Source organism: Scyliorhinus canicula, chromosome 2 (genome assembly GCF_902713615.1).
Source record: "Scyliorhinus canicula chromosome 2, sScyCan1.1, whole genome shotgun sequence".
NCBI classification, from domain to species: Eukaryota; Metazoa; Chordata; class Chondrichthyes; order Carcharhiniformes; family Scyliorhinidae; genus Scyliorhinus; species Scyliorhinus canicula.
The window spans coordinates 42,397,675-42,424,143 of record NC_052147.1 but is presented as its reverse complement, the minus strand read 5'-3'; the positions used below and the strand labels follow the sequence as shown (position 1 = coordinate 42,424,143).

The window sequence follows — 26,469 nt, the reverse complement described above, 5'->3', positions numbered from 1 at the left end:
TTGCGTCCCTAGTAGTCCAGCGAAGGATTTTGCTACAGTGGAAGGACGCGAGGTCCCCAAGCGGGAGACCTGGATCAATGACATGGCGGGCTTCATTAAGCTTGAGAAGGTTAAATTCGCCCTGAGAGGATCAGTGCAAGGGTTCTTTAAACGGTGGCAACCTTTCCTCGACTTTCTGGCTCAACGATAGGGTACTGGGACAGTAGCAGCAGCAACCGGGGGGGGGGACGTTGATTATGTTTGCTTATTTTATTTAAATTTGATTTATTTAATTTTAATTTATGGTTAAGTTCTCTTGGGGGGTGGGGGGAGTGTGATACATGTGATGTTACGGTATGGGGGGAATTGTGGGTGTTATGGGGCTGTTAGTTGCATATTACTGCTTGTTGCTATACTTGTTATATTTTTATATTTTCTGTAAAAAATTCCAATAAAAATTATTTTAAAAAAAAAAAGAATAGTCCTTCAAAATATAACTTAAGTAAAACATTACATGGACAAACTTCTGATTTAAACTCTGCGTGCAGTATTTATAGATACTTGGGTTGATGTCATTTCACATTACTGGAAACTCGGGTATTAGAATTTTGTCATTTTGGATCTTATTGGGAATTGTTGCAAATTCTACAAACCATGGGTGTTTCCATGCAGGATTTTACTAATACTTACTTGCTTAAAGCTTCTCTCAGAACCAAGTCCCAAATGTCCAGTATATGGAAAGCTAATATTTTAGTTCATGCAGACCACATTTTGTTGCTTCATCAATGAAAAATGTTTCAAAGTATTTCTACTTGCCTGCATTGAAATCATTTTTTTCAAGATAATTGTACCTTTGCTGCTTCGTGTGAAACGATCTGGTTTTAACTGAAATTTAAATAGGTTTTGGAATTCTGAGCACTTCAATGTAACGATGAACAAAATTTTCCCCTTAAAGATGCTCTTTAGTGATTGTAATTTAGCTACCTGATGTATCACAAAAGACTATAAATCTAGTACTGTTTTAACAGACAGTTTAACACATTTTGATGAAATTGTTCTTGTATTCATAGAATTTACAGTGCAAAAGGAGGCCATTCACCCCATCGAGTCTGCACCGGCCCTTAGAAAAGTGATCCCTTATTCTAGATTCCCCAGTCAGGGGAAACAATGTTTTGGTAACTATTGTCAAGCCCCTTAAGAATTTTCAATGTTCCAATGAGATCACCCCTCTTTATTCTGAACTGCAGAGTAAAGCCAATTTACTTAGCCTCTCATTCATTGGACAGCCCCCTTATCCCAGGAACTAATCTAGCTAACTTTTGCTGAACATTTCTTAATTTGCACACATTACACAAATGATTAGAAACTTTTGTAATGCCTACATGTTGTAAAATCATTGTCATTATACTAATCTTTAGTGTTAGTAATTTATTTATAGCGCAAGCATTAAGAGTATCATGAAGTGAACTACCAAATCAAAACACACCCAACTTCAGTGACTCAAAATTAAATGTCTTGTTTTCTTCAGGGCCGCCAGAACATTTCACCTGATAAAATTCCTTGGGCAGCTTTGAAAACCCTGATGGCACAGTCCATTTATGGTGGGCGTATTGATAATGAATTCGATCAGCGGTTGTTGAACTCCTTTTTGGAGCGTCTATTTACAACTGCTAGCTTTGACAGCGAATTTAAATTGGCATGTAAGGTCGATGGACACAAAGACATTCTAATGCCAGATGGCATCAGGTAAAAATTTAAAGTCAATTAACAATTGTGTCAAATAAAAATTGCATTTCATGTTTAAAGAAAATGCCGACTTCAGAGATAATGAAAAATTGCTGCAAGATTCTCCTTTACTTTTGTTCTTTAAAATGTGCTTACTTTATGGAATCCTTGTTAGACAAAGTTGTTATCTCAACTTAACTTGAAGAAGTTTCTCTCTTTTAGTTTTAATTAACAAATGATGATTTTTTTATGCAGACGAGAGGAGTTCATCCAGTGGGTTGAGCTGCTTCCTGACACTCAGACACCATCCTGGCTGGGTTTACCAAACAATGCTGAAAAAGTGCTTCTAACTACACAGGGTAACTAAGATTTCCAAGTACTAGAACTTTGCTAACTATTCTAACTAATTAAATTGATATTGTTGTGATTTGAAAAGATAATACAATAGATGTTGGAAATATATCAGCATTATTACATTACAACTTTGCAATTTCATGTGATGGACTCTGTCAAAAATATATGTAGCTCATTTGGTGTTGTCACTTCATTTATTGTGTTTTTCACACTTTTTGCTAATTCAATTGCATTTGTCTGCACTCTTCTCTCAAAGTTAGTTATTTTGGATGGCTCGTGCTTTCACTTCTTTCACTTGCACTCAATTTCCACCAAAGGAGGAAAATCTGGATTGAAAGCAACCTCTGTACCTTTTATGTTCTCACTTGCTTCCCATTAATCTCCTTTCCCTCTTCCACCCCCACCCACAAATACCTTAACGTCTTGGCAATCCATGTATCTAATATTCAAATTCCAAGTTTTCATTGTATAGCTAATCGGGTTTGTTCACTATCTATTTACGATACATCAGGAGCAATGTGTAGATGTATATTTATATATGAAGGAATTTAATTTTCTAGTTATTTCTATTTATAACTCAGATGTCCAGAGATTTAAAGTGTTGCAGAATATTTGAACAAGATAGTTAATTATAAACCATGTCGTAATTCTGAGGTCTAGTAAGCTTCATATTGTTGACTAAGCAGTGATGGTACATTTCATGCATGCCTTTTCTTGAATTTCAAATTGTTTAAATTTTGTGCACAACTGCACAAATTCATCAGTTAAATAAGTTTAAAGTATTAAGTTTAAGGGCAGCACGGTGGCACAGTTGTTAGCATTGCCGCATACAGCGCTGAGCATCCAGGTTCGAATCCCGGCCTCGGGTCACTGTCCGTGTGGAGTTTACATATTCTCCCCTTGTCTGTGTGGGTTTCACCCCCACAACCCAAAGATGCGCAGGATAGGTGGATTGGCCATGCTAAATTGCCCCTTAATTGGAAAAAATAATTGGGAACTCTAAAAAAAATTTTAAGTATTAAATTTAACTTCTAATTACTAAGCAAGCTGCCAGGGAAATTCCTCTTACTGTATCATAATGTTATTTGTTATTTTGTACTTCTTTGAAATATACTGGTCCATATTTTGTGGTAGTAATGTCTGTGAAACTGTCAGGGTTTATGCCATTACTCCTCTGGATCTGACAGCAACTTCTGGAGTCCACGCATGCAGTTAAATGCCAAAAGTTTGTCAGTAATTCTATGTTTCCCCATTGGGTGTGTGTAAGCGCAACCGTAGAAATGACCGACCTGACGAGAACTTGTTCAATTATTCTATTAGTCTCTCTGCAAAACCCCTGAAAAGGCTGCACGTTGTTGAATGCTATACAACTTTTTTAATGGTGTACGGAGTTCGTAATTACTGCTGAACATTCTCCTTTGCCCTGAAAGCTAATTTTATATTTGTGGAATGTCAAGTTTTGTCATTATTATAAAGTTTCCCATCTTTTCTAAAGTTTGATATTTCTACCGTAACCCCATGTGTATGCCAAATCATTTATTTAACACTCAAATTCAAAGTGAAGGATAATTTGGCATCCTTCTTTCTGGTTTGCTGTCAGTGAGAGTACTTTAATATGATTGATGCTTGGCCTACTTGATGACATCACTATTGCTGGACGTGTGGAGATCCTTTTGACTAGGTGCCAGATTCAAATTAACGTTGAGAAATGGAATAGCCAGGCCATAGAAGTTGTTAGATCTTAGTGGGCAGCTTTCTCCACAGTTAGCAACAGATGCTGTCACTTCACTGCTGATCATGAAATCAACCATCAAAGCATCAGCTGCTAAGGATGTGCTGTTTCAAAATCTTTTATTTTAAGCTGCAATTTGTCTATATTTACAGAAATTCATACTTTTCTATTTGTCCTCCTACTACTTCTGTGTCTGGCATGTTTTTCTGTGTCTTGTGTAGCAACAGTCACTAACACTAGTCTGATCTCGTTCTTCAGCAGACATGCACTTGTCTGATTATCAGCAGTCTGAGTTTACACAACTTTTTATTTTAATGAATATATCTCTAGATACTAGGGAAAACTAGTTGAACTATTTTCCCGAGTGTATCTTTGGCAGAATATCATATTTTCAGTTGCCTGTTTTTACTCTTGTAGTATATGATTTAAATTGATTAATTTTACCACCATTCTCCAGTATTAGCTGATTGGCAGCACGTTCATTTTGATAGACTATTTTTGATCCCTTGACTCTTATCTGGTTCAGGCACTGACATGCTCAGCAAAATGCTGAAAATGCAGATGTTGGAGGATGAGGACGATCTAGCTTATGCTGAGACAGAAAAGAAGCAGCGGACAGGTTCAACTTCAGATGGACGCCCAATTTGGATGCGAACGCTTCATACCACTGCCTGTAACTGGCTCCAACTTATTCCGCAGTCACTCAACCATCTTAAACGGACTGTTGACAATATTAAGGTGAGAAGTGTGAAGCATTGTTTAATATCTGTGAACAATGGGGATGGCACGGTGGCGCAGTGGTCAGCACTGTTGCATCACGATGCCGAGGACCCAAGTTTGATCCCGGTCCGTGTGGAGTTTGCACATTCTCCCCGTGTCTGCATGGGTCTTACCCCACAACCCAAAGATGTGCAGGGGAGGTGAATTGGCCACTCTAAATTGCCATTTAATTGGCGAAACAAATTGGGTACTCTGAATTTATATTTTTAAATATCTGTACAATGAAGGAGCAGTGATGTGTGTACAAAAGCTAATTTATAATTATTTTAGTAGAATCCAACTGTTTGAGATTCACAACGAGTAATGTTTAAATTTAAGAATTCTGTATTTTGTAAACGTGGGTCAGTATGTAAAGGATTATGTTATGTATGTATGTATGGAGTACACTGACTACATGCGTAAATTTGGCCTAAACCTTCAACTAACATTCGCTTATCAAAAATAAGCGGGTGGCACAGTGGCTAGTAATGCTTCCTCACAGTGCCGAGGCTAGCATTGCTGCGTACGCCGCTGAGGACCCGGGTTCGAATCACGGCCCTGGGTCACTTTCCGTGTGGAGTTTGCATATTCTCCCTGTGTCTGCGTGGGTCTCAACCCCACAACTCAAAAGGTGTGCAGGCTAAGTGGATTGGTCATGCTAAATTGCCCCTTAATTGGGAAAAAAAGGTACGTAAATTGAATAATCTTTATTATTGTCACAAGTAGGCTTACATTAACACCGCAATGAAGTTACTGCGAAAATCCCCTAGTCGCCAGACTCTGGCGTCTGTTCGGGTACACAGAGGGAGAATTCAGAATGTCCAATTCACTTATCCGCACGTCTTTCGGGACTTGTGGGAGGAAACCGGAGCACCCAGAGGAAACCCACGCAGACGTAGGGAGACCATGCAGATTCCGCACAGACAGTGACCCAAGCAGGAATCGAAACCAGGACCCTGGTGCTGTGAAGCAACACTGCTAACCACTGCTTCTGAATTTAAAAAACAATTATCTGAAATAAAATCAAAGCCATTGCCAAACTGGGAAAAGGCTGAAATTGCTTATCTGTGTTCGGAAACATAATGTTTTAACCTTGATTTTAGATCCCTGATGCAGAAATTGTTTCCTTTTTTTTTAAATGTTATTTTATTCCGAAATTGTTTCCTTGTAATGAGGCAAGCCCCTTTTCAGGAAATATTTGTAGTTAGGTTATGCATTAGAATCAAATTCCTAAAATTCTGGAATACATGTGCAAAACACATTTTTAAAATTGTAGTGGGACTGCAGGTATTTGTCAGACATCAAGGAGGAAATAATGTGTAAGTGCGATTTAGTGCTCGAAAACATCGAAATAACAGGAGTAGACTGTGTTCCAATGAAGTTGGGTAGGTGCCAATGTTATAACTGGGCTAGAACAACTTATGAGGTGTAGTTAGTTGTGGAGCTCCGGTCTAGCCAGAATGTTTTTGAAATCTATAGCCACAACTGTTTCTTTTATTACATAGTTAATCAAATGAACTGCAAATTAGCATCTATAATTTTGGGGAACTCAGGAGGAGGCCAGGACAGTTTGTGCTAAGATATTGGGGGTAAGAAATTGGGGTTGAAGATATTTGCAAACATTTCTGGATTTGTCTGCTGAACTCCAGTTTGATGTAATCCATTGATAAAGGGATAATTTAACCCCGCTGAAGTGTGCAACTCCTGTTGTTCAGTATGCATGTTACCCTATGTTGGAATGTCATTTTCAGATATACTCGGTGCTGTTTCCAGTGTCAGCCTTGTGCAGCAGTAGCACACTCTATTTTGAGTCAAGTTGTGGGTTCTATCCACTCTCCAGAAACTAAACTTGTAACGAATGCTCATGCTTGGGTGGCATATTGAAGTTCTGCACTGTTGGAGGTGCTGTCTTTCAGATGAGCCATTAAACCAAATTCCCTTTTTGCTTTCTCGGGTGGATGTAAAAGATCACCATTGCACTATTCAAAGAAAAGCCTGGTACTTCTATTGATGTAAAAGCAAAGTACTGCAGATGCTAGCGATCTGACATAAAAGCAGAAAGTGCTGGTGAAACTCAGTAGGGCTGGCAGTATCTGTGGAGAGGGAAACAGAGTTAATGTTTAGCCCAATTTGACTCTCCAGAACCCATTTTCTGTTTTTATTTCTATTATTGACCTTTTGAGCCCTTGTTCGCATTTAAAAACCCAACATTGTCCCAACCTAATTATTTCCTCTGGCATGGCCTCCATGTTTGCTTTCCCATGTCCCAAGAAGCACAAACTTCCAGTATCTCTGTCTAAAATGCATTTAGCTAGACCACAAGCGTTATTAAACTTTGCTTTCCAGGATCATCCTGGTATGGCTTTGGAAACAAAGAGCAAAGATAACTCTTGACTTAATTCCGCTACTTGTCATCTCATTGCATCACTTTGCTGTCACCTCCAACTCCAAATAAGCTCACAGATGACTCACTAAGATTGACACAATCTAATCAACTGTCTCTGCCATATCCACAACCTGTCTTCGTCCTGACTGTAACTCTATTTTCTCTCTTTTTAAAATTTACCACGCCTCTGGAAAACCCACTCTGATCCTTTCAAATTACTGCTCCACCTCCAAATTCTCATCACGTCTTTGGTGTTGTCATTTCCCAATCCACATCTGCATTTTACAATGCCATTTTGAATCTCGCCAGTCAGTTCACTACCCAGAAATGGCCCTGATCAAAGTAATAAAATGACACACAATGGTGCACTAAAGTTCCTCGTCCTTCTTTTTTTTTTTTTTTTTATAAATGTTTTTATTCAGTTTTCATATTTTATATTGAACAAATTACAAATTGTTAGGAGAGAAAAAGAACAAAAAAAAAAAAAAAACAACAAACAAACACGCAAAAAATAACATACATATTTACAGGTAAGCATCTTCGTAGTAGTAACTGCGCCCGCCCCCCCCCCCCCCCCCCCCCCCCAACATGTTTATTTAGTTTGGTTTTGGGCCTTAGCTAGCCATCGAACCCCCGTACCGAACCTGTAGCCCCTCCCGCTACCTTCCCCCGACTATTCTTCCTCTTGTACATTGGCCACAAATAGGTCCCGGAACAGTTGCATGAATGGCTCCCACGTTCTGTGGAAGCCGTCGTCCGACCCTCGGATGGCAAATTTGATTTTCTCCATTTGGAGAGATTCCGAGAGGTCGGACAGCCAGTCCGCAGCTCTGGGCGGTGCTGCTGACCGCCAGCCAAACAGGATTCTACGGCGGGCGATCAGGGAGGCAAAGGCAAGGGCGTCCGCCCTCCTCCCCAGGAATAGATCTGGCTGTTCTGAAACCCCGAAGACCGCCACTATCGGGCATGGCTCCACCCTCACTCCCACCACTTTGGACATAACCTCGAAGAAGGCTGTCCAGTACTCCACGAGTCTGGGGCAAGACCAGAACATGTGGGCGTGGTTGGCCGGGCCTCTTTGGCACCGTTCACATCTGTCTTCCACCTCCGGGAAGAACCTACTCATACGGGTTCTTGTTAAGTGGGCTCTATGTACCACTTTTAGTTGCGTCAGGCTGAGCCTTGCGCACGTGGAGGTGGAGTTGACCCTATGCAGTGCTTCGCTCCAGAGTCCCCACCCTATCTCCATCCCCAGGTCGTCCTCCCATTTCCTTCTTGTTGCGTCCAGTACGGTGTCGTCCCTATCTACCAGTCGGTCATACATGTCACTACAGTTCCCTTTCTCTAGGATACTTGCGTCCAGTAGGTCTTCCAGTAGTGTCTGTCGTGGCGGTTGTGGGTACGTCCTTGTCTCCTTTCGTAGGAAGTTTTTGAGCTGCAGGTACCGTAGCTCGTTCCCCCCAGCTAGCTGAAACTTCTCTGTCAGTTCGTCCAGTGTTGCTCCTCGTCCTTCTTGCCGACTTTTATCAAATATAAGTACATGAGTAGTAAGAGCAGGATTAGGTCATTTGGTCCCTCAAGCTTGTTCTGTCAATAAATAAAATAATTGCTGATCTGATTCTAGCTTTAACTCCACTTTCCTGCTATCCCCTCACCATAACCCCTTGACCCCGAGAGATCAAAAATCTATCTAACTTCAGCCTTGAATATATTCAACGACCCAGCCTGCACTGCTTGCTAGGGTAGATAATTCCAACAGTTAACTACCTTCTGAGAAGAAATTCCTCATTTCTGTCTCAAGTGGGATATGACTTGTTTAAAACTGTCCCCAGTTCTAGATTCCTCATGAGGGGGAAACATCCTCTCAGCATCTACCCTGCCATGCCCATGAAGAATCTTACATATTCTATTAAGATCACCTCACTACAACCTGCTCAACCTTTCCTCACAAGACAACTCCTGGATCAGTTCAGTGAACTTTCTCTGAGCTGCCTACATTGCAAGTATGTTCCTTAAATAAGGAGACCAAGACTTCTCTACTTTAATGCTCCATTCTCTTTGCAATAAAGACAAGCATTCCTTCTGTCTTTATAATTACCTGTTGTACCTGTACCTGTTGTATGAAGACACCCAGATCCCTCTGTATTGCAGCCTTCCCCCATTTAAATAATGTGACTTTCCATTCTTTCCTCCAAATTGGACAACGTCACATTTTCCCCACACTAAGTTGTTTTTTTTTAGGGAGCCCCAACCACCTCCAGTATAACTCTTCCATTGTATATATTGGTGAGGCTGATCTTGAGCTATTCCATGAGTGGAGCCATTATCAATATAACCACAATGGTTTATCTTGCCTCTAGTCCCCAGTGTGTTTAGTTCATCCAGTTCACAATCTTAATGTCCAGTTTGATCAGGCCAAGTCCCTCATCCCATATTTTTTCCAACACAAAGTTGCATCTTCGTAGCATTATCTATCTTTGCCCAACCTACACTCATTTGTGAGCAAAGCCTTTATCCATGCCTTGATCACCACCTAAACCTGACTGTTCCAGTACTTTCCTGGTCTCTCAGCTTATCCAAAATTCTGCAATTTTTTTTTTCTAAACTGCAGCATCACCCACGCATTAATCTCCCCTGGGCATTGGCACCAGGTTCCCAATGCTCTTGATTTAAAATTTGATCTCCTGCCCCTCCCTCCCCATCATTGTAACCATCTTCTGATCTACCTTCCTCCCAAGAACATTCCTCAAGCTCTGACCGCTTGTACATCTACCTTCCCCTCCCCCCCAATATTGGCAGTTGTGTCGTAAGCTGTCTAAACATGAAGCTCTAGTATTTTTTCTTCATACACCCATCCACCACCATTCCACCCTCCAAGTAACCCCAGCCCCTTTGAGACTTATCTTAATACACATCCCTTTTGTCACTTCTAATATTTCTTCCTTTGGCTCTGTGCAAACTTTTGAATACAGTTCTGTAAAGCTGCACTTACTATGTCTTAGGTGCTATATTAATGTATACAATTATCATCGCCATGGTTGCCAATGTATCCCTCAACCAACATCTGACTGATTATCTGGTAATTTAGTTCATTACTGTTTGTTGGACCGTATAATTTTACAGACAAGTTTTCTGCTTTGCAACGGTTTTTACATTTCAAAACTATACTGGTTATGAAGTGCTTCAGAACATTATGAAAGGTGTCATATAAATTCCAAGTTTTCCTTTCTTGCCTTAATTTTTGTTTCTTCTGTTTATTCAGAATCCCAGATCTATTTGAATTTAACATTTGCCCCTTATCTCTCTCTGTTAAATTCTATGTATGGGGCAGATGAGCTCTTCAGGAATTCAGAAGGAGGCAGTCTGCCGGGAATTTTCAGTGATCAGTAGTGTTCCCTCTGAACTGTGCAGCACCTCAAAAATTCCTTTTGTGGTAATGCCCAAGTTGACTCTTTTAAAATACTATGCCTGCGCAGCCATGCTCTTGAACAAATTGCCAGTGCACTACACAAACAAAATAGAGGAAGTGTTGGTGTATCGCATTTTTCCATGTCAGCCTCTCATCTGGCAGCACAGAAGAATAGCCTTTTATTTCCTTTTTACTTCAAAATGCTCTTGTGATTTTCAATAAAAGAAAAGGACTGTGGATTCTGGGCATCTGAAATAGAAACAAAAAATGCTGGAAACACTTCATCATTATCAGTGAAGAGAGAAGACTGATGGTCCCTCGTCATGTACTGGTGTTGACCTGAAAGGTTACCTCTCTTTCTGTTCCTGCAAATTCCTTGCCATAGAAAGCATCCAAAAGAGATTTGCCTCTGTATGTGTTTGCACTTGGGAGATTTGTTTTTTTGGAAAGGCTGGGCAATGGCCTTGAATGCATTAGGATACAAAGTTTATGTTTCATGTGTTAGTATGTCTCTGTTGTAATTTTAATCTATTCAACCTCTGCACTTTCAGCAACCTTGGTCATTTAATAAAAATTACAGCCAAGTTTTGTATTTTTGAAGCTGTGGATGATTTAATCAAATTGTCAAGCTTTGAACCCTGGCATGAACTCAAGATAATAGTGAGCACAATGCATTTCTGTAAGAAGTGTAGAATAGCCCTTGTAATGTTATATTTATTTCCATTTTCCCCAACTGTAGGTCTAATTGTCCCTTAATGAAATAAAAATGTCTATTGCAAGTACAGCATTTCAAATCAAAGATAATTGTACAAATGTTTGTCCTTCTAGGATCCACTGTTTAGATTCTTTGAAAGAGAGGTTAAGAGTGGTGCAAAGTTATTGCAAGATATTCGCCAAGATCTAGCTGATGTAGTGCAAGTTTGTGAAGGGAAAAAGAAACAGACCAATTACCTGCGTACACTGATCAGCGAGATGGTGAAAGGTAAGGATATTAGTTTGTGGTCTTTATGATTTGAACTGCACTTGAAATTGTCAAACCATATTTTTGCAAATGTATTCAAACTGTTGATAATGAATTTCCTGTGGAGTTGCTGAAATGATTCATTATAATAATTGTCCAGTGGTACACTGAATAATAATAACCTCATGTATCTGGTCTAATCCAATTATATGCAAGGACTTTAGTCTCCGATGCCAGTGCAGGAGTGCTGAACTGTTTTAAACTGCCTTCTGGATAAAATATTAAACAAAAGCCCCATCTGCTCTCCAGTAGATGTAAAAGCAATTAGAGGGAGAACATAAGAATCATCCCAAGTGCCCTGGTCAAGATTTAACCCTCAAATAACATCACTAAAATAGATGATCTAGTCATTATGGAAGCCTGCAGTGTGCAAAAGTGGTTGCTGCATTGACTACACTACATAACGTACTTCGAAGTGCTTTGGAATGTTCTACAGAAGGTGCTCTATAAATGCATGTCTTTGACTGTCTTGTAAAAATTACAATGCAATTATTTTTTGCTTATCCTTGCACTCTTCCTTCAAAAAAAGGTATTCTGCCTCGCAGCTGGGTCCGCTATACAATTCCTGCAGATGTGACCGTTATTCAGTGGGTATCTGACTTCAGCGAACGTATAAAGCAACTGCAACAGATATCTCAGGCAGCATCCATTGGTGGAGCTAAAGAACTAAAGGTGTATATCTATATATTGCACTTGAAATCTTAGCGCTGCTAGCCCAGCTGACCGTCTTTTTGCTAAGTTGGAAGTGTACAAGTTTGGGATTTGCCAGCCTCAATGTGAATTCATGTGATCAACTACATGATTAGGTCTTTTTGATATAAAACCTGAAATGCATTTATTTTTTTAAAAAATAATTTTTATTAAAATTTTCACAAAACAGAAAACACCAACAGACCCCCCCCCCCCGCCGTAAATACAAAAGTGAAACAATAAATTAACGCCCTTCATTGTCAAAAAACAGATATTCAACCCAAAACAAAAACAAAGAGACAACCCCCCCCCCCCCCCCCCCCCCCCCCCCCCGGGTTGCTGCTGCTGCTGACCTTCTGTTTTTACCGTTCTGCCAGGAGATCTAGGAAAGGTTGCCATCTCCTGAAAAACCCCTGCACTGACCCCCTTAGGGCAAATTTCACCCTCTCCAATTTAATAAACCCCGCCATATCGTTGACCCAGGCCTCCACGCTTGGGGGCCTCGCATCCTTCCACTGGAGAAGACTCCTCCGCCAGGCTACTAGGGACGCAAAGGCCAGAACACCGGCCTCTTTCGCCTCGCCTCCTGCACTCCCGGCTCCACTGCAACCCCAAATATTGCGAGTCCCCAGCCTGGATTGACCCTGGATCCTACCACCCTCGATACCGTCCTTGCTACACCCTTCCAAAAGTCCCCCCAGCGCTGGGCATGCCCAGAACATGTGGACATGGTTTGCTGGGCTTCCTGAGCACCTAATACACCTGTTCTCGGTCCCAGAAAACCGGCTCATCCTTGTCCCAGTCATATGAGCCCTATGCAGTACCTTAAACTGTATGAGGCTAAGCCTCGCACGTGAAGAGGAGGAGTTCACCCTTTCTAGGGCATCCGCCGACGTCCCCCCCCTCAATCTCCTCACCCAGCTTCTCCTCCCATTTATCTTTCAGCTCCTCCACCGAGGCCTCGTCTACCTCCTGCATCACCTGGTACACTTCCGAGATCCTCCCCTCTCCAACCCATACCCCCTAGAGCACCCTGTCCTGGACCCCACACGGCGGCAGCAGGGGGAACCCCGCCACCTGCCGCCTGACAAACGCCCTTACTTGCATGTACCTAAAGGTGTTCCCCAGGGGGAGCCTGATCTTCCCTTCCAGCTCACCCAGGCTCGCAAACGTACCATCTATGTACAGGTCCCCCAGCCTCCTGACACCTGCCCTGTGCCAACTCAGGAACCCACCATCAATTCTCCCCGGAACAAACCAGTGGTTCCCCTGTATCGGGGACCCCATCGAGGCCCCCACCTCCCCCTTGTGCCGCCTCCATTGCCCCCCAAATCTTGAGAGTAGCTGCCACCACCGGGCTCGTGGTATACCTCGTCGGAGGGAGCGGCAGCGGCGCCGTTGCAAGCGTTCCAGGCTCGTACCCGCACAGGATGCCATCTCCAGCCTCTTCCATGCCGCCCCTACCCCGTCCATTACCCACTTGCACACCATAGCTGCGTTGGCTGCCCAGTAATACCCACAGAGGTTGGTCAATGCCAGCCCCCTCTCCTCCTCCTCCCCCCCCCCCCCCCCCCATCCCTGCACCGCTCCAAGAATGCCCGTCTCACCCTTGGAGTCCCGTGTGCCCACACAAACCCCGTAATGCTCCTGTTAACCCGCCTGAAAAAGGCCTTCGGGATAAGGATGGGGAGGCACTGGAACAGGAACAGAAACCTCGGGAGCACCGTCATCTTGACTGACTGCACCCTACCCGCCAAAGACAGCGGCAGCATGTCCCACCTCTTCAACTCCTCCTCCATTTGCTCCACTAGCCTTGAGGTTCAGCTTATGCAAGGCCCCCCAGCTCCTGGCCACCTGAACCCCCAAGTACCTGAAGCTCCTCTCCGCCCTTTTCAGTGGGAGCCTCCCAATCCCCCCTCTTGGTCCCCCGGGTGTACCACAAACAGCTCGCTTTTCCCAAAGTTAAGCTTATACCCTGAGAAATTCCCGGAGAATCCCCATCACCACCGGCATTCCCCCCACCGGGTCTGCCACATACAACAATAGGTCATCCGCGTAGAGCAACACTTGGTGCTCCTCCCCACCCCGGACCAGCCCCCTCCAATCACCCGACTCCCTCAGCGCCATAGCCAGGGGTTCAATTGCCAGCGCAAAAAGTAGGGGGGACAGGGGACACCCCTGCCTCGTCCCTCGGTATAGTCGAAAATACTCCGACCTCCTCTTATTCGTGGCCACACTCGCCATCGGGGCCTCATACAATAGCCTCACCCAACTGACAAACCCCTCCCCAAACCCGAACCTTTCCAGCACCTCCCACAAGTACCCCCACTCGACCCTATCAAAGGCCTTCTCTGCATCTAACGCCACCACTATCTCCGCCTCCCCTTCCACCGCCAGAATCATAATAACGTTCAAGAGCCTCCGTATATTAGTGTTCAGCTGCCTCCCTTTCACAAACCCCGTTTGATCCTCGTGGATAATCTGCGGCACACAATCTTCTATCCTCGTGGCTAAGATCTTTGCCAACAACTTGGCGTCCACATTCAGGAGTGAGATCGGCCTGTATGACCCACACTGCAGGGGATCATTGTCTCGCTTAAGGATCAAGGAGATCAGCGCCCGAGACATCGTCAGGGGCAAAGCCCCCCCTCGCCTCGTTGAAGGTCCTAACCAACAGGGGGCCCAGCAAGTCTGCATACGCCTTGTAAAATTCTACCAGGAACCCATCCGGCCCCGGCGCCTGACCCAAGACAGTGAAAAATAACAACCTGTTCAAGTTGAACTCCATTAATTAGAATTTTACAAATCTTTCCACTCATCCCCATCACCTTTGTTTCGTCAACATTGATCGAGTGATTGTATTTTCCTGTTAACTTAATCAAAATGATCCACCAACCCCTGTGGTATGTTCTGAAATGCATTTCAATGTGATGGCTGTGCTTTAAAATGTGAACAAAACAATTTGCAGTACAGAAGCCAAAAATTTTAATTGGACAATAGGTTGCTACTTTTTAATTTTGTGATGTTTGTAGCAAGACGTTGAGGGTTGGCCCACTATGAACAATTTTTATTCTCTGCTATCCTCGCTGCCTGTCCTATCAAGAGGCCAGTCCATGTTGCATCACCTCTTTTCCAGACACACTCCTCCTGTTGGCAACACGTGTCCAAAATATGAGAGTTTCCTTGATATCACTGGCTCAAACAATTTGTTCTTAACACCAGTAACACCAGCTTTCTCAAGCACTCATTTATCCACTTGGCCATCCATGAAACACAAGATCAGAGAACTTTCATTTCAAATGCTCTTATTTGAGCCAAGTGATTTTTGATGGTCTAGCTTTCGTTGTCACCAACTTTCAGAAGACAATGTTTTGTATTATAATTGAGATGCTGCCCTATGATCCTTGTTATGTCTAGCCTGAAGACTGCACCTGAGTGACCCAAGACAGTGAAAAATAACAACCTGTTCAAGTTGAACTCCATTAATTAGAATTTTACAAATCTTTCCACTCATCCCCATCACCTTTGTTTCGTCAACATTGATCGAGTGATTGTATTTCCTGTTAACTTGATCAAAATGATCCACCAACCCCTGTGGCAGTTAGCAAGTTAGCTCAGTTAATAAGAAAAATAATGTCATCAGCATATTGAAGATTAAAAACTTGCTGCCTACCAATAAATATTCCACCTTTGTATCCATTCCTCATAATAATTTCTGCTAGACTGTTGAGTAAATATGGTGAGAGGACACACTCCTGACTAACACCTTTGCCTCTGAACCATTCGGAATGGCACAGTAAAAAGTCTCAACACCAGATTAAAGTCCAACTTCTTACTGTGCCTACCCCAGTCCAGCGCCAGCATCTCCACATTATTCTGAGAGGCGGTCTGCAGCTCCTACCCTGGTTTATTGCTCACGATAAAGATTGGCTAGCAAGTCAATTAAATGTGGTTGGTGTCCCAGGTCTAACTTTATCAACCAGAGATTCTCATGTGAGATTGAATCGAATGACTGACTTGATCTCTGGCTGCTCTTCCCCGTTGGAATCCAACTTGGTCATCGTCAATCTCTTGTCTTTTTCCGGAATAGCTCCAGGATGATGCTGAGCAGGATTTTATTAGCGTGGTAGATCAAAGCAATTATAATTTATAATTTGTCCAGTTTCAGGTCATCTTCCTTCAAAAGAGGGATAATATTAGGCCACTAATTTGGAATTTAGAAGGAAGCGGGGAGATCTTATAGAAACATGTAAAATTATGAAGGGAGTAGATAGGATAGATGCGGGCAGGTTGTTTCCACTGATGGGGTGAAAGCAGAACTAAGGGGCAGTAGATTTAGGACTGAGCTTAGGCGGAACTTCTTCACCCAAAGGGTTGTGAATCTATGGAATTCCTTGCCCAGTGAAGCATTTGAGGCTCCTTCATTAAATGTTTTTAAGATAGTTTTTTTGAAGAATAAAGGGATTAAGGGTTATGGTGTTGGAAAGTGGAGCTGAGTCCACAAAAGATCAGCCATGATCTCATTGAATGGCGGAGCAGGCTTGAGGGGCCAGATGGCCTACTCCTGCTCCTAGTTCTTATGTTATGTTCACTCCAATCCTCCAGTCAATTGCTCGTCCCCCAGAATATATTCTTTACACCCTAGCTAATACCGATTCTCCTCCATCTTAAGTAAGTCTGCTGGTATATTGTCTGGGCCCGTGGCCTTACAGCTGGCTGTCTTGAGTACTTGCTGTACCTCAGCAAGTGGGGAAGCACAGCAAACCATTCCGAGCTGTTAACTATGTATGGCTTTTTCTTAAATCTGCATCGGTAGTAAATTTAGACAACTTAACTTAACGTGTATTTGCATTCCAGCAATGAAACCATACATAAAAGTAGAAAGAATAATTTTAGGCTGTAAATCAGTTGTCTTGACAGCTTATTAAAAGTTTAAAAAATCACTTGCGCTCTCTATTCCTCCTCAAGAATCACTCACTTGATGTTGGCAAGTCCCATAGACTTTTGTCAGCATAAAATAGTATTGGTATTTCTGGCGGAGGGTGGTCAATCTCAGCAACAACCTTGGGGGGGGGGGGGTTAGGGGTCTGTTAAGGGGGTTTGTTTCTGCGACGGTGTGTTTGCTATTTTCTTCCTTTTTGTATTATTAAATTATTGCGTTGTATTGGGGGGGTCCTTCTTTCTGTTCATTTCTACACCTTGTTTACTTTATTGTTGAGAGAAAATCGGTTGTTGAAAAATTTGAATAAAATTTTTTTTATTTTTTTTTAAATAGTATTGGTATTGCAAATCACTTTTCTTTTTGCGCAGCATACCATCTGGCAACAATGGTGTACCGACCAATTAGTTCAAAAGGATGTAAAATTTTGTTAACATTTTTTCTTGATCAGAAGGACGTTTTGTGAATTAAGAACTTTGTTCATTCCAGTAGGGTCGTAATCATCTTTCCCTATAAACCATAGAGCCAGTGACTGAAGAATATCAACTGGTTGTCTTTTATATTACTAGAGTAGAATGTTTTCCCATGTTTTACACATGTTTTCTGCTGTAGAATATCCATGTTTGCCTGGGTGGCTTGTATGTGCCAGAAGCTTACATCACAGCAACACGGCAGTATGTGGCTCAGGCAAATAGTTGGTCATTGGAAGAGCTGCGACTGGAAGTCACTGTTACAAATAATCAGAACGCTGTACTGGATGCTTGCAGTTTTGGGATAACAGGTTGGTGCTGGTCATTTTCATCTCCGTTGATGGATATTACAAGTTGCATCTAGTTGCGATAACAAGTAACATGATCTCGAGGTGTACATCATTGAGTTGGAAATGAGTTCTGTTTATTAGAACTTGTATGACAAAGTTCAATTTAGAAAGTTTTATGGGATTTATTTCAACTCTTTCTTTCTAGTGCAGTCCTGAATCTAGTGTTGAAGACTAATAGCAGTTTAGGATCATGGTTTTATTAATACAGATGGCTTTGCTCCATTAGCAAGTTTAGTCACTTCTCAGTACCATCAGGGCTGCATGGTGGAGCAGTGGCTAGCACTGCTGTCTCATGACACCAACAACCCAGATTCGATTCCGGGTCACTATGTGTAGAGTTTGCACATTCTCCCCATGTCTCCGTGGGTCTCACTCCCACAACCCAAAAATGTGCAGGATAGATGGATTGGCTATGCTGAAATGCCCCTTAATTGGAAAAGAAAATTTGGGGTTCTAAATTTTTTTTTTTTTAATTTTCAGTATCATCTGTAATATTTTCTCCAACTGATATTTGTACTAGAATATCTTCAATTTATTCCCATTGGAGAAAAAAGCAGGACAAAATTGTTACATTGAAGGTCTTTAGTATTTTTTTCCACAAGTTATGCAATCTACAAAAGCCATAAATATATTGCTGGTGGATAATATGACAAATGATGTCTGGCTGGTTTACCACGTGGACATTAAGTTGTGTGGGGTTAGATAATAAAATTTTGCTTGTTACCACATTCAGGAGTTGTATGATAAGCTGATTACTTCTCCCATGTAGATGCATGTGTAAAGTCAGGTTACATTGACACAAAAATGGTAATGTAACGACAGCCTTTTTTAAAAATCTTGATTTTAAATATAAGATGACATACCTTTTCCTTTGTACAGGTCTGACACTTCAGGGTGCCACTTGTAATAACAACAAGCTGTCTTTGTCCACTTCGATATCCACTGAACTGATTCTTACACAGCTTCGATGGGTTAAGGAGACAAATGCTGAAAGGAAAGCTAATGTGGTGAGAATTGAAGTTTACTTCGTATTACATGACGGATAAGATTACTGAGTGAAGTAAAGATATTGGCCCCAAATTTTCTGCCAGTGAGATTAGGGGTGTTTGCAGTTTACGTACAAATAGCACAGTAGATGTTTGATTAATTACACAATTTTAAAAGTTGCTGTTTGAATATGTGCCACCTTGCCATTACGTTTGCAAAAATGACGTCTGGCTGCCTGCCTTCCTGATGAAATGCATCAAGTCTAGTCTAAGAATCCTTTTAAAGGATGTGATGACTGTAATTATTGCCAATCAATTCCTCTGGTGCTTAAAAGATTGGGACATGTAATCGGTTTTTATTTTTGGTTTTAATTGTTGCCGATTTTTGAAGTAAAATATTTTAAACTTTCCTTTGTCTGTGTCTATATATCTTACACTCTCTTTCTGCCTTTGTACCTGATTTAACATGAAATTCAATTCAACAGTCTGGCACTCCCTCCCTAACATCACATAGGTGTACCCACACCATGTGAGCTGCTGCAGTTCAAGGTGGCCCACCACCACTTTCTCAGAGGCAATGAAAGCTAGCCTTGCTGATGAGACCATGTTCAACGAACAAATAAAAATTCTAATTGTCACTTCTCTATCCTTCTGCACAATACCTGACTGGTTAAGGAGGCAGATACAGTTGCTGTCGTGTTCTCTCTAATCCCAGATATCCAGTAAAAGGTCACTGCGTTTCCAACTTGCACGTCCAGTAACTTTCAGCAAAATAAACAAGTTAGTTTCTCTGCCATAGCAGATTGTGTATTGCAAGCTACTTGATCTTTCAAGGAATTCCATCTTGATATTCAGATTGAAGAAGTGGTTCCTCCTTGAATGCAGGAATGGTGTTCGGTTTTCACATTGAGTGCTCAAAAATGAGTCAATTATACTTTAGTTCCCTGAATGCTTAATGTAGATAGTATGATACTGCAATGAAACAAATGTAGAAACTCTGAAATTGTAGATTGTGCAGCATCTGTATAGAGAATAGGCAAGTGGGTTTGGACCCTTAGTCAAATTTCAGTGTCAGCTTCTCCTGGCCACACCTGTCTGCCATTTTAATTTCCAGAATCTATGCTGTTTGTTCACTTTTCCAATGAATACTACTGTGTCCTTTTTGTTTATTTTACCCTTCTAACTCTTGTGTTCCATTTCACAGGTGACACTTCCTGTGTACCTAAACTTCACTCGTGCTGACCTGATCTTCACTGTTGATTTTGAAATTGCAACCAAGGAAGACTCTCGCAGCTTTTATGAACGTGGTGTTGCATTGCTATGCACGGAATAAATGGAAATTATTGCTTTGAAACTTGACATATTACATAATGCATGTGCTATTAGAACTGAATAGTAACTTTTTCGAAGTAATTAGTGATTTATTTGGGTTACGAGATGGCATTATGGGTTCTGAGATTCAGAAAAGTTGATAAATGTTGTTTGTAATTGATTTAATGTTCTCCAAGTGATTTTACAGTTAATAAAATTATACATCATGATCAAAGTCTTTTCTGGTGAAATTTCAGAAACATTGGACTTCAATGGTACTCAAAATATTGGAATGTCTATAGTCTTCCAAATTGCATGTTAGATAGCTGCTTTGAATTTGCAACTTAGCAGTTCTTACATTATACTTTCATATTGCTGAAAAAGAGACAAGCTTTGTCTTGCAGTCATCAGGAAGAATGCCAAATTTCAAAGGAAGCAAGTCAACTGCTTAAACTGCACAAATTCATATACCCTAATACTCATTTCTATGGTGGACAGATGGTATTTTTGACTCGATGGCAGCATACTGTTTGTGGAAAATGCCGCAATGGTATCTCAAAGTTTGAAAAACATAGCTCTCTATTTCAAACTGCTACTATGCAGCAGTAACATGTTACACAGGAACCTTCTTTTAGTGTGAAGAAAAATTTGTGCTTCAATTGTATGGTGCACTGAAACTACATCCAAATCTGTTCAGAGGCTCAAGGCTGCATTACTTTGACTGGAGGAGAAAATGGGGAGGCTCAAATTCAAAAGTAAAAACAAATTTTAGAACTGATATTAGGAAGTAATTCTTCAGTTTCCCACCTTGTGGCTGTATCATCGCCCAACACAATTTGGTGAGTCCAAGTCTTTTGAGCAAACTGATGTGGCTTAACTAAGCCTGTTCAGTTTCATTAACCCAACTGTCCCTGGCAGTCTTTGATTTTCAGTGACTAGTTTCTTTGAATATGTCTTATGGCTCACTGTGGGGGGGGGGGGGGGGACTCGGGTTATGGAAAAAACATGAGGTTGCTGTGCACAAAATGACCAGTACATCAAAATTAATTTCCATGAATGATCAGACAACTGTTACCCTTTCTGGCACAGATCTTCATTGATAATTACATACTCTCCTTGCAGAAGATAGTTTAGGTTACTTTTTTTTAGATCTTGGGCATTGTTGCAAGATATCCAAAGATCAAGCATTTGGAGTTAGTCCCCCTATCAAACTGGCTACTTTGCAGTTATTTGCTGAGCATTGTGTCCAGAAGTTGTCTGAAGCTGCCATCCAACCTTGTGAAACCAGAAATATGCATAGTTATAAATTTCAAATGCCAGCAGAACTATTTTCCTACTCATCACTGTCGATGCTTGTAACTGCTTACCCAACCAATTTCTCAGTATTAGGATCACTAAGTTAATAACCTAGACTTGGTTGTATTGGAAATAGTGGAAGCTTGGAATGGGTGGATAGGTAGTTGATGAAATTGAAATTTAAAGTGTGGAAGTAATACTTTAGGATGAGTAGCAATGTAAAATAAAAACAATGCAGGTGCACAACTTGGGGTCTACGTGAATCACTAGCAGGGCAGTTAGTGAAAGTGGTTAAAAATGCATTGGGATCTTGGACTCCACTTCTACAATACAAAAAAGCAAAGTCACAATGTAGAAAGGCCATTAGAGGGGTGCAGGAAAGATTTCAGAATGGTTCTAGGGAAGTAGCTTTCAAGAGAGAATTGGAAACTTAGGACGGGAAATAATTACAGGACTACGGTACCTAAGGCAGGGGAACTAGCCAAGTTGCACTTGCAAAGAATGTGGACATGACAGGCTCAATGGTTTCCTGTACTTATTCAGTTAGCTTTGAATGATATATTGCCATTTTGCTTTTAATGGGGTAGGAATGTTTGGGGGGGGGGGGCGCAAGTACTTATAATTCAAAGGCTTTGCAGCAATTGTTTATTTCATGCTCTGATTCAAATTTGATAAATGACTCAGTCCATTTCCAGGCAAACAGTGCTTTTTGTTTTCAAACTTCTTAATCTTTAATTGTTTACAATCATAGTCTTGTCTTCTCAAATGGTTCACTCGATCCTCTTTGCCCTACATATTAAGTCATATGTAACATTTAGGATAACAAAACAGGCCATTCAGCCTTTATGCGTTAGGAACCACCTCCCACCTTTCCTCATCTAACAGCATGTTTTTCAACTGAATTTACACTTTCAGATCAGACGATGGAGGAGAATAATCTAATTCTTCCCAACTTCCATTCTCATAGGCACTGGGATGGAACTACTTGGGACACCCAGCATAAACTGGCCTGTTCCAGTAAGAGTAGGAATCATTCACTAATGGACTTTCCCTTGCCAGATATTAGTGAAAAGCTATCTAAAAATAAAAGCCTTCAAGTCCAATGGAATTGTTCTGTCACAACATTTCTCATGCTCCTTAACTCAATATTTCCAGCACATTACTGTATGCCTGTACCAACATTCAGGAGTACGAAGAGTTTCTGGTACATTGGCACATCAAGCAAGCTATAATTTTAAATTTGTGGTTTCTTTCTACTTGATGCCGTTCAAGGCTATCAAGCCCCCCCATATCCCATCAAATTTAAAGATCATGGGCAGCACGGTGGCACAGTGGTTAGCATTGCTGCCTATGGGACTGAGGACCCGGGTTCAAATCCCAGCCCTGGGTCACTGTCCGTGTGGCGTTAACACATTCTCCCTGTGTTTGCGTGGGTTTTGCCCCCACAACCCAAAAGATGTGCAGAGTAGGTGGATTGGCCACATTAAATTGCCCCTCAATTGGAAAAAATAATTGGGTACTCTAAATTTATTTTTTAAAAATTAAGATCATATTTCCCATCAAATACAATTTTCAGATGGCGAAAGGCCTTGCCCTCTAAGCAAAAATGTTCTCCTGGGTACAAAGGATGTGTTTTGGTGACACCAGAACACGGGGGCTCAGTATTAGAAAATAATTAACAGGTTTGAGTTCTTCCTCCCCAACACTAAAGATTCCTCTTAAATCCTAAAGGGGGAGAAAAGACATCTAGATATGTAGATTCTACATAATGACATATTACAAGAATGACCTTTCACTGAATACCAATTCAAAATGGTAGGAATCACTGGACTCTTTTAAACATCTACAGGACAAACATTTAAAAATATACACACAGCAAGAGCCCAGTGACAGCATCAATTTCTATGCTTGGTTTAAATGAGGCTCATTAAGGACCAGCAAAGAAAAAAAAAATAGCTCAGCATTTATTTAATGCCGTTCAGGGAAGGAAACTTGCATTTTTCTCTGGTCCAGGCACCTTATTGTTTCCTCTCAACACCCCCTGAAGTGGCCTAGGAATGATGCAGTCACTAGAAGGAGATCATTATCTTCTCAGCAGTAGATGAGCCCAGAATTGCTAGGGTCCTGCAAAGAAATAAACATCTATACGCTATCCCCTTTATCTCAAATATTTTCTATGCTATGCCAAAAAAAATAGGAGTTCAACAGACTCAATAAAAACCGAGTTGCACAGATCCTATAAAGAGCAGCTTTCATCCAGTTGAAATCTCTTCAATTTCACAAGATATTAACCTCATACCACAAATATGTTTAATAAACTCTGCCAGAGCTTCCACAATGCCTTGATAAATGATTAGTAAAGTTTGGTATTAAATCATATAGAACAGGGCAGCACAGTGGTGCAGTGGTGAGCACGGCGCCGAGGTCCCAGGTTCCCGGCTCTGGGTCACTGTCCGTGTGGAGTTTACACATTCTGTGTTTGCATGGGTTTCGCCCCCACAACCCAAAGATGTGCAGGGTAGTGGATTGGCCACGCTAAATTGCCCCTTAAATTAGAAAAAAATGAATTTGGCACTCTAAATTTCTTAAAAGTCATATAAAACAAAGTTAGAACAAAGCTTACACCTCAGTGGTCTGTATCGAGGTATCCAATACTGCCACATGCTATAGAGAATGACTGGGCTTGCAGCGATCCTGCCAAAATTCACTGGCATTCAAAATATTGAAGATTGTTAGCACTACAGAACGTTACCACAGCAAAATAATATGTCAATTGAATCAGGAAAGTAAAAGATAAAAAACAATATATAAAACATTTTTTACTTGGACTGAGGCAGTCTTAGTTTGGTAGAGCAATGGGAGCCTTCCCAGGCTGTACCCTTAACTGAGAGTTATTAATACTAACACTCTGCATGATATGAGAAAGATACAATATTTTAAGAATGCATCAATTCAAAATAAATGTTAATTAATATACACTTTGGGTAATGCTACAGTTTAAAGAAACATTTGTCAAACATAGGAAACATTTCACTAAATAATGGTTTACCTGTTTTTAAATTACATGGCTTTTCTTTTTACTTGTCTGGTCATTGCCTATATCAGTCAAAGAGTTTCCAAGTTTTCTCTTTGGTGTGAACTTGCCTTCAATAGATCTTTCATGAGAAATCTTTCGTCCTGAGCATAGGTTGACATTCTGCTGTCTGGGGTAATATTTCCCAGGGCTTTGCAGAGCTAGCATGCTCACAAGTCCAATTTTTCCTCCAATGTCTGTGGCGTTTATAGCAGGAGAGTCAGTCAGCATCCCCAAATCTAATGATCCAAGCTGCTTCTGTTTGGTATTTAAGACAAGTCTATTTGTTGGAAATGGCAGATCAGGTACGCTGATAGAAAGTACTTCTGATTCACTAGAAGATTGTAGAAGCACATCAGCAGTGGGCACAGGTTCCATTTGTGTGGGGATTAACTCTTTATAACTACAGACAGGCTCAAAAGTTGTCTGAAATGATTTTTTTAATGGTTTTATTGGTAACTTCTTTCCATCAATTGCTCCAAGACTATGGGGCTGATCATGTATCTTCTCAGTGTAAGCATCTACCAGAAATCCTCCATTACTCTCCGATTCACTTGATGTACTTTCCAAGTCTCCATCATATGGATCCAAATACTAAATTTTGGGAAAGCCATTATTAGAAATAATTACTTTGAATACGAGTCTCAACAATAATCGTCTTTCTCTAGATTCAAGTTTTGCTCTAGATTCAAGTTTTGCTCCATTACCAATTCCACAGAACTCTCTTGAAGGATACAACTATTACAAATTAAGCTTCTAAAATCCATTAAAATAAGCAAAATCTATCCATTAAAATAAGCAAAATCAGTATAATTCACTAGCCATGTTCTAGCAGCCAGGTTCATGGCACCGTGGCTGGCTCTGCTCCACAGCAGGGCAGGAAGAAAAATGGCAGGGCTATAGTGATAGGGGACTCGATCGTAAGGGGAATAGACAGGCGGTTCTGTGGACGCAATCGAGACTCCAGGATGGTATGTTGCCTCCCTGGTGCAAGGGTCAAGGATGTCTCGGAGCGGCTGCAGGACATTCTGGGGGGGGGGGGGGTGAACAGCCAGCTGTCGTGGTGCACATAGGCACCAACGATATAGGTAAAAAACGGGATGAGGTCCTACAAGCGGAATTCAGGGAGTTAGGAGTTAAACTAAAAGTAGGACCTCAAAGGTAGTAATCTCAGGATTGCTACCAGTGCCACGAGCTAGTCAGAGTAGGAATGTCAGGATAGATAGGATGACTGCGTGGCTCGAGAGATGGTGCAAGAGGGAGGGATTCAAATTCCTGGGGCATTGGGACCGGTTCTGGGGGAGGTGGGACCAGTACAAACCGGACGGTCTGCACTTGGGCAGGACTGGAACCGATGTCCTAGGGGGGGTGTTTTCTAGAGCTGTTGGGGAGGGTTTAAACTAATGTGGCAGGGGGATGGGAACCAATGCAGGAAGTTGGAAGGTAGTAAAACAGGGACAGAAACAAAAGGAAGTAAGGGGAAAAGTGCAAGGCAGAGAAGACATATTCAGAAATCCATAAGGGCGACAGTACAAGGTACAGTGACTGAGGGGAGCACAGTGAATAGGCCCAGTAATAACAAAAGGAATAAAACTGGAGATGTTAAGATTCAAAACAGAGGTAAAAAAACCAACATAAGTGTACTTTACCTGAATGCTCGTAGTATTCGGAATAAAGTAAATGAGTTGGTGGCACAAATCATCGTGAATGACTATGATTTAGTGGCCATTACTGAAACATGGTTAAAGGATGGTCACGACTGGGAGTTAAATTTCCGAGGGTATCAAACTATTCGGAAGGACAGAGTGGATGGTAAGGGAGGTGGTGTTGCTCTGTTATTTAAGGATGACATCCGGGCAATAGTAAGGGATGACATCGGTGCTATGGAGGATAAGGTTGAATCCATTTGGGTGGAAATCAGGAATAGTAAGGCGAAAAAGTCACTGATAGGAGTAGTCTATCGGCCACCAAATAGTAACGAGATGGTGG

General features: G+C 41.5%; 2 protein-coding genes across 4 annotated transcripts in view; one reads left to right on the top strand and one right to left on the bottom strand.

Moving 5' to 3' along the window:
- The window catches only part of dync1h1 (dynein, cytoplasmic 1, heavy chain 1), a 140,420-nt gene extending 120,079 nt beyond the window's left edge, over window positions 1–20,341 (top strand). For all 3 annotated transcript variants that reach the window (XM_038776735.1, XM_038776742.1, XM_038776726.1), the window contains 8 exons: window positions 1,508–1,725; window positions 1,960–2,063; window positions 4,317–4,528; window positions 11,173–11,326; window positions 11,895–12,037; window positions 17,607–17,775; window positions 18,694–18,821; window positions 20,005–20,341. In XM_038776735.1, coding sequence (XP_038632663.1) covers window positions 1,508–1,725; window positions 1,960–2,063; window positions 4,317–4,528; window positions 11,173–11,326; window positions 11,895–12,037; window positions 17,607–17,775; window positions 18,694–18,821; window positions 20,005–20,133 — 1,257 coding nt within the window. In that variant the 3' untranslated portion in view covers window positions 20,134–20,341. The remainder of the gene's footprint in view (window positions 1–1,507; window positions 1,726–1,959; window positions 2,064–4,316; window positions 4,529–11,172; window positions 11,327–11,894; window positions 12,038–17,606; window positions 17,776–18,693; window positions 18,822–20,004) is intronic.
- A 1,802-nt stretch (window positions 20,342–22,143) lies between these two features.
- The window catches only part of LOC119952984, a 36,128-nt gene continuing 31,802 nt past the window's right edge, over window positions 22,144–26,469 (bottom strand). Inside the window, exon 5 of the mRNA XM_038776710.1 lies at window positions 22,144–25,074. Coding sequence (XP_038632638.1) covers window positions 24,463–25,074 — 612 coding nt within the window. The 3' untranslated portion in view covers window positions 22,144–24,462. The remainder of the gene's footprint in view (window positions 25,075–26,469) is intronic.